At 35.0% G+C, this 11,411-nt stretch overlaps 1 protein-coding gene across 1 annotated transcript; it reads right to left on the reverse strand.

Moving 5' to 3' along the window:
- Positions 1–325: 325 nt before the first annotated feature.
- On the reverse strand, positions 326–10,606 carry LOC125648029 (uncharacterized). The gene is made up of 11 exons (XM_048874919.2): positions 10,451–10,606; positions 9,112–9,144; positions 8,899–8,955; positions 7,787–7,834; positions 6,480–6,551; positions 5,939–6,004; positions 5,593–5,667; positions 2,991–3,257; positions 2,154–2,317; positions 1,837–1,962; positions 326–517 (listed from the first exon to the last, which is right to left on the reverse strand). The coding sequence occupies exons 1-11, from the start codon at positions 10,482–10,484 to the stop codon at positions 413–415; spliced, it is 1,047 nt and encodes a 348-aa protein (XP_048730876.1). The 5' UTR covers positions 10,485–10,606; the 3' UTR covers positions 326–412.
- Positions 10,607–11,411: the final 805 nt, after the last annotated feature.

Genomic DNA, 11,411 nt, shown 5'->3' on the forward strand with positions numbered 1-11,411 from the left:
GACAATATCTTCGTAGTATTTGGTGATCAGGTCTCCCAACTGTCTTGTTCCCTCTCGCTTTTACGAGCCATAATTTTTCTCTAAATGCATGATGACTGTAATTTTTGTTTTGAAGAAAGTAAAATTGGCACTATTTTCTGTAATTTGGGTAAACAGTTTACGGTGAAAACATGCAGAGCCTTGGTACTCTCATTCTGCAGATAATTTCAAGTTCTAAATGTATTGCACCTCAGATGTGAGTCTAATAATGTCGCCCAGGAAGTAAATGTCATTGGTAATATATTCTCCACCATACCATCCATAGAAATGAAACGCAAACACTAAATGATGGAATGATTTGTGATTGCTTTGTATAACAGATAATGATGCTATGTACAAAAGAAATGAGTATCACAGAAGATGCAGAATCTTTTTAAATGTTAACAACAAAATAACTGTTGGCATCTTGTCGAAGTGTGGAACCACCTTTGTGGATCGTGTAAATTTCAGGCCCATGTCCACATAGCTGCGCCGCCATCTTAAAATAATCAGATATAAAGTTCATAAATTAATTACATAAATGGTAGAGTTACTATACTGTATCTGCAGTACATCACTCATATACAGTGAAACATGGTCACAGTGATCACGATTATAACGGATTTACTCTGACAGTGAGGTGAATTTCATTCCCTGTGGTTTTAAAATCTATAGAGGATATTCAATGCTTTGTAGTTGGATATAGAATTTATTTCAGGGGTGAGGCATGATTTTTTTGTTGATATTTTCACGAGTGCGAAGCACGAGTAAAAATTTGAAAAAATCCTGTCTCGTGAGTGAAATAAATTCTATATCCAACTACAAAAACATTGAATTTTTTGTTTATTACATTTTCGTCGTTTTTTTCTTCAGCATTTTAGCTGTCTCTGTATAAACACTGAGGTAAAGATCACTTGCACCGCGCAATGACATACCGACGAAGCGAGAAGTCGCCATCTTATGATCTTAGTTCTTACATATTTTATTGGTGGAGTTTGCAACGAATCTTGATATCTAAACCTAATGTTTACTTCACAGTCGCTCTGATAGAAAGTTTAAATCTACGTCTAACATCACACAAAATAAAAAAGTTTTTTGCATTTAAAAAACTTTTAAACTACACTTTGACTTACCATAACATGCAGCATTGTCGCCAGTTAAGTCCAACACAGTGGAATGTAAACAATTTACAGATTCATGTCAATCGATATGACGTGACGTCATCTGGTACATTTTTCAAGACATGACGCATTTTATGCTTTAATAGGCGGATCAAGCAAGTGAAAATTAAATTATTTTTGGGTATTGTAATAAAAAAATTGAACAATTATATAACAATGAAAGTGATCTTCTGCGATACGTATAAATATTGTCGGCAAGTAAAAAAGTGTTATTTTCACAGTTTGAAAATAACAACCGGGACGGTTGTTATTTTCACCCTGTGAAAATAACACTTTTGTTATTTTCACACTGTGAAAATAACAACTATAATTCAATGGATAAATTCCAGTATTTCATTGCTGAAAATGTAATAAATTATAATATTTCACTGTTAAAAATGTAATAAATGAAAAACTTATTGCATTTATAACGAATCAAAATTGTTTATCCCTAGCGCTTCGCTCTAAACGTGTTTTATTGTATTTATTTTATTGTATTAAGTTCATATCCGTGCATAGAATTTATGTCTATAAATACTATTTCAAGTTATCAAATTTAACTTATCTTTCCATATCAGATGATTTTCAAAATTTCTGGTTACAAGAATTTTCTATAAAGCAATACCACCCAACATAATTCATTTAAGATTCTGTCTACCTTAAATCCATCATCCGTACACTCCACAAAGATTCCAGACAATGACGAGGAGTCCATATTGTACTGACCAAACTCAAAAGTAGCAATTGGGGTGTAAGCCGGGATTCTGGAGCAGTTCTCTATCACCTTAATGAACGAGAAAATTCACTGACAATTATAAGCTTCTGCTTGTTCCTTTCAATATTTGACTGTGAATATTTTTTATTGTATGCATATCACAAGTAATCTGGTTTTATGAACACATGCTATTAATTAAACTTATTTCTGATAATGTGTCATAATTTTGATTGTATCTGGTATCTTTTTAAAGTAAATACCTTTGGTCCGGCAGTCCACGTAGATGGTGCTGGACTTTTACAGGTCTTAAGGAGTACAGCCTCGGACTGGCTGTGTGTTCCGTCTGAACAAAGACCAGCAGACTGTTGCAGGACCTTGTCTCCGCTGGCCAGAGCCATTACAAAGGCGAAGGCGTCACACGTTTCTGTATATACATATACATACATGTACATAGATAGATAGATAGATAGATAGATACTAGTAGATAGATAGATAGATAATTAGATAGATAGATAGATAATTAGATATATACTAGTAGATAGATAGATATAGTAAACCACGGTTACAGCAAACACGCTCAATAATGAATTCACGATTACAGTTTAGTCATTCCCTGTAGTACTAGAACATATAGTGAACTTTAATATAACGAATTACGTTGATAATGAATCAAAATTGTTCGTCACCAGCATTTCGCTATAAGCGTGTTTTTAGCATGCAGTCTCATATACTACCACTTTGATTTCGCTAATTGCTACATAGCTACTCCTTCGATTATCTCTATTACGGAAATCATTTTGATTGTAACTGCACGATGTAAAAATGACTTTAAAGTCATTTAAAATGAGATTTCTAATTAATATCAATATTAATAATGCTTATCATAAGTATGTACTCCTTACAAGAAAAGCTGGTATCGGTTATTTGTTTGTTTTTCTTCGAAAATATTAGCAACATTTTCGAATTGGATTAATAGTTTTGAAACGACGAACAGATTGGTTGTAAGTATCCATACCCGTATTAAGAAGAACAAATGGTTTCATGTTGTAGAGGGGGGACATTTGAATGTTCAGAATCAAATGGTTACGTATATTTACTTAGATTAAGAGGTGGTAATGTGGTGGTAGATGGTTGCTCTGTCATAGTGGTTATTGGAATAGTGGTGGTAGTTGGTGGCATGGCTGTTGTTGGTGGTAAGGTGGTGGTAGTTGGTGGTATGGTTGTTGTTGTTGGTGGTAAGGTGGTGGTAGTAGGTGGTAAAGTTGTGGTTGTCTTATGTGGGGTGACATGGACCGTTGTTGGTTTTTCTGTCGGCTTGTGAGTAGATTGGTGGTGGTGAGAGTTGACTTGAATATGGAGGAGTTCTGCTCATAGATTCAAATAGAAAAATTTCGATTAGTGAACATTTATTCGGGAAAATATCAAATTGATAACTTCTATTACAAAATACTTATTTTTCAAATTACAAAGTGCTATATACAATATATATATATATATATATATATGTGTGTGTGTGTGTGTGTGTGTGTGTGTGTGTGTGTGTGTGTGTGTGTGTGTGTGTGTGTGTGTGTGTTGTATGTTGAAAACAAGCGCTACGAAAGAGAAAATCAAACGGTCTCTTTGTGAAACAATGTTCCCCGTAATAGCAATTTACATCTCGTCCTTAAGGATGTATTCTACATCGTCTCAATGGCTGACTTCCTTTTAAAACATGGATGGAAATATAAATACCAGCAATATTTGTCTATTTATTTCAAACATCATTGTACATCAGCTACTGCTGCATAGCTCAGAAGGTTAGCACGTCGACTGATGAACTGTAGATCGCGGGTTCGAATCCAGCAGGGGTTAATTTTTCCCCTCAGATTGCTTTCTACTACTGCATTTTTGACTAAATAAAGTAAATTCGAAAGTTTTCAATCTCAAAATATTGTTGCACATATCATCCACTTTTTCTCCTGATCAAGTTCCTCTGGTGTAGTATTCCTCCTTAAGGTATATAGAGGGACATTGATTCGATACACCCTGAAAATTGCGCTTGAAAGGAATAAATGGCACTAAAACCCATTGCAAATGCTCTATGATCGGGTAGCGTGCGAGTGCGCGGCGAGAATTCCGTCGTAGCCAAAATCAAGTTTTTAAAATCCATTTAGATGACCGAGCGGACTACACGCTAGTCACCCACTACTACCTGACTACATGTACCAGGTTGTGACCTCAACCCCGGGTAGGGACAGAAATAGGTATCCATTCATAATGAATTGTTCAAGTTTATATCTAAGGCAGGGTGTCAAGTTTCCTATAAATTCCTATATTTCTGTGAAATTCCTATAAATTCCTATATTTTAGAGTAAGCAAGAAATGTTGGATTCTGAAGCAAAACCAGTACTGTATATTACAAACAGTTTGTGTCATATATTTGTAACTATACAACATTTACTTCAAAATTCACCTTTCTTTCATCTGTCAACAGGCTGTCCAGCGGCCCTAAAATTCCTTAAAAATTCCTAAATTTTTTTAGTTTTGCTAAAATGCCTTAAAATATGATAAATTAAAGGGGAAATCCTAAAAAAAAAAAAAAAAAAAAAAAAGCCCTAATTTTTCCTGTCAATTCCTATTTTTTAAATCTACTCTTGCAAATTTTGAAAATGCATTCAAATTAAATTAGACCAGGGAACCCATGTGTCAAACTGTTTATTGCTTTTGACTTTGTGACAAAGATTAAGGTTATAGCCAATTATTCCTGCACGGAGAGTATTTTTTGTGAGTTTCTTTATTGTCAAAATTGTGAAAGTAAGATCATTTAAATTTTTAAAACTGCCCTGATTCGGTTATAAAATTCCTAATTTTAGCCCGAAATTTTCATAATTTTAGCCCTAAAATTAGCCATTATTTTTTGGTCAGAGAGTGCTGGACAACCTGGATGTGGCGACCCTGCCCAACCCAGCTTTACCTGCTGGATTTGTTTTTCTTCCTTGCGGGAGGTCAAAGAGTCCTGCAGATGAAGCTGCCCCATGTTCTAACAAGTGTTTTGTTTCAGGTTGAGTTTTAACAAGACTTAGTGTGAAAATGCTTAGGATAAAACAAAGTTTCAGGAACGCTGGTTAAATGAAGTAGATTCAAATTAACACAGGTTACAGTCGTAAGATGTTAGCCAAATGTGTCACTTTGTTAATTGACATTATCTTATTGAAACAATGAAAGTTGTAATTCCCGTGAACTTGTACATAAAATGAGAGTGTAGTGAGTGGAGGGGAGGCTTAAAATTCCAGAAGTTTTTTGTTTTTCTTGTCCTATATATTCCTATATTTCTAAGAAAAGGTGCTATATTTCTTAGGTATGTTCTATATTTTTTTGGACCAAAATTCACTTGACGCCCTGCTAAGGATCATATTCTGGATAAAATGACAAAGATCAAGACACAGCGACCAAAAATCGATTTCGCACATATTTTGATTTCGATCGGACAAAGAAGCGTTTTACCTTCACAATATGACTGCAGCGTTTTACCTTCACAATATGACTGCAGCGTTTTACCTTCACAGTATGACTGCAGCGTTTTACCTTCACAATATGACTGCAGTGTTTTACCTTCACAATATGACTGCAGCGTTTTACCTTCACAATATGACTGCAGCGTGTTACCTTCACAATATGACTGCAGCGTTTTACCTTCACAATATGACTGCAGCGTTTTACCTTCACAATATGACTGCAGCGTTTGCATGCATCCTGATTCTCTGTTGTGTGATATTAGTTGTTCTACTCTAGATACTGTAAAGAGAACGATAAGAAGGTTTAATTTCTTGTAAAAATGCCAAGGGGGTAGGTCCTAGTTAAAGCAATACTAAGCATTCCATAAGGAAATATATCAATGGTGGTGACCATCAACGAGCAGGTATTCACAAAACCCATATCTGCCAAATCAACATACAGTATTCCATGACGATAGATGTAGTTATTATTCGGGTCGTTTGACATTGTTAGAGCATTCCAGCTTATAGGGGAACACTAAATCAGTCAAAGTAAACAAAATTTAACATACCGTCCGGATTGCGGTTATGGTTGTTGAAGGCCTCATCGAAGGTACTGGAGTAGGTATACCTCACTTCTGAAGTAAGAATAGTAACCATCATCAATACATGTAACAGGTTGTAGTTCCAGCTTCATACTTACACAGGTTTCATATTTTCCATTTATTGACTTATTCATTTGCTATTTTTTGTGGTGTTATTATCTACTTTCTGAATACTAGTATGTTTTTTTTAATTAGGTTTGCACCTAAACGATTTACATAATAGTTAAGAATTAGGCGGAAAAATGTTTACCAAAGGCGTGGCGTGTTAAGTTATGAAAACGTAGAGATACCGAACAGTGATCAACCTCATGATTCCTGTAAAGAATACTTTGAAGTAGGGCAGACATGGACCCCTGCAGAGACCAGAGGTAGGATCAGGTGCCCAGGAGTAAGCACCCCGTCGACCGGTCACACCCGTCGCTAGCCCCACACACCATGAAAATGGTGCAACCCGCAGTCAAAACTAGCAAAAGTATTAGCACTAAAGAAATAAGAATATTCGACATACTTCTGTCGTTTTCTATGTGTCCTTGGTGGTTGCTCTCGTGAGTCACAATGTATTCGTATATCTTCCTCACAGCTGAAAAGGCAAATACGTACACAATCATTATTATGTTACACGTTAAGGAGTGTATTATAGATTTTATGAATACGTTGCAAGTTCATGAAAACGTCATACTTTTATGAATATGTTATATACGCGTGTGAATATCTTATACTTGAATGAATTCGTTATGCTCTAAAGATTCGTTCAGTGAAACGGGTGAGAACTTAAATTATACAAAATTGATCATCTTATTAGTGAAAAAAAAAAAACAATTCATAGAATTAATACCTTTAGATTTGTTATGTTCTGAAAAGTCAATACTAACATGTTCTTGAGGAATGGAATAAATATGAGTAGAACTATAGCTATACAATGAACGGCGAAGATAACGAACAGTATCAATCTCATAACTCATATAAAGGTGAAGATAACGAACTGTGATCAATCTCATAACTCCTATAAAGGTGAAGATAACGAACTGTGATCAATCTCATAACTCCTATAAAGGTGAAGATAACGAACAGTGATCAATCTCATAACTCCTGTAAAGGTGAAGATAACGAACAGTGATCAATCTCATAACTCCTATAAAGGTGAAGATAACGAACAGTGATCAATCTCATAACTCCTATGAAGGTGAAGATAACGAACAGTGATCAATCTCATAACTCCTATAAAGGTGAAGATAACGAACAGTGATCAATCTCATAACTCCTACGAAGGTGAGGATAACGAACAGTGATCAATCTCATAACTCCTATAAAGGTGAAGATAACGAACAGTGATCAATCTCATAACTCCTATAAGCAATACGAAATAGATAGCTGGGTGAACATGGACCCCTGGACACACCAGAGGTGGGATCAGGTGCCTAGGAGAAGTAAGCATCCCCTGTCGACCGGTCATACCCGCCGTGAGCCCTATATCTTGATCAGGTAAACGGAGTTATGTATAAATAGAATACATAAAAGTAACGAAAAACTTATATTGCGCATGTTTCTTAACTTTTGAATAATTATATTTGGCAAGCTGTGCGTATGATATTTCAAAAATTAAATTCTTATGCTTAAATTTCATGTACTTAAATACACCATTGTAATCAAAATACAGATCTTTCAAACAGCGCATAGCACAGAGAGCTGTGTGCTATTTGAGAGATCTGTATTTTAATTAGATTGTAAATAGTTGTACATTATTCGATACTAAAGAAACACGTGGTTATGCGCGCATCTGAATAGAACAAAATTCATTAATAACGTAAGTTTTACCTTCTAAATGATGAGCTTTTTCCCACTCATGAATCAGGGCTTTTATATCTAAAATGAAATAATAAAATGACACATATCAAATGTCAAGCAGAACATTAATTATATCGGAGAATCAAGGATACTTACTGCAAACAAATCCATGTTCTTTGTTTTTGAACATTTCTGAACAAAATGTGAATACATGTAAATAAGCAAAACGTAAAAATAGCAACATCACAAACTGAATACGCAAGTTTCGAGATGAGAGCTCTTCTGTGTAGGAGTTACATTTAGTGGAACTGTGTGTGCTTAAGTGGGACAGAGTGGACCTGCAGTCAGTGAGGAAGGCGATAAAATGTATTAAAATTGGCGTCTATCTAAATATGTAACTGTACGAAATACAAAATAATATCTAAGGAAATGTTTTACAGACACAATGTCATATTTGCAAATAATATCCTTGGTATGATACGCACAAGCAAAGAAATAAAATGTATTAATTACTCCCTGAATACTTATGAATTACTTAGTTTTTGTATCGGTCGAATTCGGTTGATGAAACTGCGTATGAGAAACTTACAGGGCACATTTACTTATTTGTCCCACTCCCGCATGTAAACAAATTGTTTCGCGCCTTACTGTGTACAAGAGTTTTCCAAAGGAGAATAACTCGGATGTATCGAAACCGGCGTATTAAGTCTAGTTGATCAAATTATTAGCGTTTATTCAGAGCTAACCCGTAAAGAGACTTTCTGTAATCGCTTGAATTCTTTTCACACATTGAATAAAAAATTGCTCAAGATGCATCGTGTTGAAAATTGAAACTCTTCCAAAGGAGGCAGAAGAATTTGTTTGTAGCAAGTGTCTATCAGAAAATTCAGCGAGGAATTTATATTTTGATGTGCAATACAATGAAATGATTTAATATAGTGGATGAAATCATTGACATTGACTACATTGTATATAAAACGATATACTATATCTAGATTACAACAGAACTGATTTAAGAGCAAGGAGTGTTTCGTATCCATTTACGTAAAAGTTTTATTGTGTTACAAGAGATCAAATGCACATGCAATACGCCAGAACTATCATCCTAATCCTCATATACGTATACTAGTAACTTTACTCACGAGTACATGGTTCATGTAAATTGTATGAGTTGTAATGAGATCTTCCTTGGTCTATTGCTGAAATTTAAAAGGAAAACATGATTTATCATATTACAAATCTTTTAACACCTAACGAGAAATATAACCAAGCATCAATTTCTAGATTTGAAAAGCATATAGTGCTTTCACTATTGTATTGATTTAGTTTAGATTTATTTGTAGTGGTTTACTTACTGTCAAGGAAGAAAGCATTTGTGGACAAAGTAGCTGCAAAATTATATTTTAAGATAATGAAAACCAAATATGTATAACTACAAAGAAGCGAAAACATAACTTAAACATTCTTAGCCTCGTCACAAGATTTGATGTCACTAGGATCTGAATGAATCGCATACCGAGTTTCGATCTCAAAGTTTAAACCAGGGTCATTCTAGTCATGATGGCGATATCAGTAGTATGCTTGATGTAATGATTCTATATTGTGCAAAGCCCCTCTTAAGAATCTTTCACTCATATGGAGACATCACCATTATCAGTGAAGTGCTGCAAAATTTAGGCGTATGCTCGGCGCTTACGGCCTTTGAACAGGGAGGGATCTTTATCGTGCCACACCTGCTGTGACACGGGACCTCGGTTTTCGCGGTCTCATCCGAAAGAAGGCCCCAATTAGTAGCCACTTACGACAAGCTAGGGGTACTGAGGACCTATTATAACCCGAATCCCCACAAAAAGTATTCTTGATGTTTAACTGCAATTCGTTTTTTTTTTAATGTTGTATTATCATTTGTTTTCTTGATAGAATGTTTACGGCAGTCACTAAGTCGGTGCGTCATTCTTCAATAACAACTGTTTATATGCCTCAAATGAAATGTGAAGATAACGAACAGTGATCAATCTCATAAATCCTATAAGGAATACAAAATAGAGTTGGCGAATAAAGGACCCCTGAATATACCAAAGGTGAAATCAGGTGCCTAGGAGAAGCAAGCATCCCCTGTCGACCGGTCACACCCACCGTGAGCCCTATCAAATGTAAATGCATAGGGCTTTCATTTGCATACTACATAGCAGTTGCGTATTTCATCAATAAAACAATATGATAACAATTTACATATTTAGTGAATATGAATTGTATTTTGTAACATATTTTCTAAGATGGTATTTTAAAAAGACAACAGCAAAACAGGAAAACTTAAGAAAAATATTGGTCGTATCTTTCAGAATAAGAATATCTACGCTTTGTAAGCAAATCTAAGCTCGTTACATAGATACTGGTTTACTGGTCGCAAACATCCACCTTACCAGGTTCGCTAATGCGTCACCGGTAGAATTTAGTTTGTCACCATTAAACCGGAGTAAACAACCTTAAATATGAGGACAGAGACCAGTTATTTTCTAAGATACGTTCAAGATGTAAGAATTAATTTCCCTTTTTTGTCTAAAGAACCCTAAAACATCATCAAAGTTTTAGGTGGGCTTTGCTACATATATACATTTTAAGTATTAACTAGTGATTGCAACATTTAGAAACTGAACATGAATCTAATCTAGATGAATTTCTGTAAATCTATACCTGTGAAAACGAGCACAAGGACACGGACAGCCATTATAATGAGGATATCTTTGTGGATCTGCGGCGGTAAGAATGCAGCGTATACCACTTATAGACAAAGCTGATAAGCAGGTCACGATTCAGCTCACATGGCTAGTAACAAGACTTATATAAATATATCCGAATGCATACGTTATCAGAAGAATAAGGGATTGATTATTCCTTATGTCATTCATATACGTGATATGTAATATCACTGACCAGTTCAAATTTAATAAAGATAGTGATGCTTTTAAAGATACTAACAAATTAATGATAAATTCGTAAAATTGAAAATGTTAATAGATACAAATCATTGTATGGGTTGTTTTTTTTGTTGTTGGTTTTTTGGGGTGTTTTTTTTACGATTTACAGGAAAGAAAATAATACTCGTATGATGGACAAGTTATATTCAACAACATGGCATTATGTGTAAATCTTATAAAGAATACAGTATTAAGAGTAGGGTAAACACGAACCCCTCTGTACACCAGAGATGGAATCAGATGCTTAGGAGGCGTAAGCATCCCCTGTTGACCAGTGAACCCTATGTTATCACCAGGTAAACTGAGTAATGCGCAGTCAAAATCAGTATAATTTATAAATCACTGCGTTCAACGTAATGACAGGTTGCCTCTGCAAAAATCTTCATAACGAGCATAGAATTTGCGACTGCTGACTCTAAACAATACTTTTGAAACCGCTGTAACACCAACCTACTTGTCAGTAGCCTGCCTCTATTTTAGATATTGATCAACGCAGAACATGCTTTTACATATCGAATCAGCTGAAAGACATCAACACCATATGCAAGTGATAACGGAATATCGCTACATAAAGTTGGGAAGTTGACGATGGAAAACCTTAAGTCATCCTGTTTATCATAAAGTTGAGTCATTAGTTTGCCGTTAACATCTATGTTCAATAAAATATCAAAATATGA

Source organism: Ostrea edulis, chromosome 6, assembly GCF_947568905.1.
Source record: "Ostrea edulis chromosome 6, xbOstEdul1.1, whole genome shotgun sequence".
NCBI lineage: Eukaryota > Metazoa > Mollusca > Bivalvia > Ostreida > Ostreidae > Ostrea > Ostrea edulis.

Excerpts from the sequence above, each read along its gene's own strand:
- LOC125648029 (XM_048874919.2), bottom strand. The coding sequence starts at position 10,484 with ATGGCTGTCCGTGTCCTTGTGCTCGTTTTCACAG. Across the intron at positions 6,005-6,479 it reads ACACATAGAAAACGACAGAA|AAGTGAGGTATACCTACTCC; the intron begins GTATGTCGAATA and ends TTCTTACTTCAG. Across the intron at positions 3,258-5,592 it reads GCTGCAGTCATATTGTGAAG|AACTCCTCCATATTCAAGTC; the intron begins GTAAAACGCTGC and ends ATCTATGAGCAG.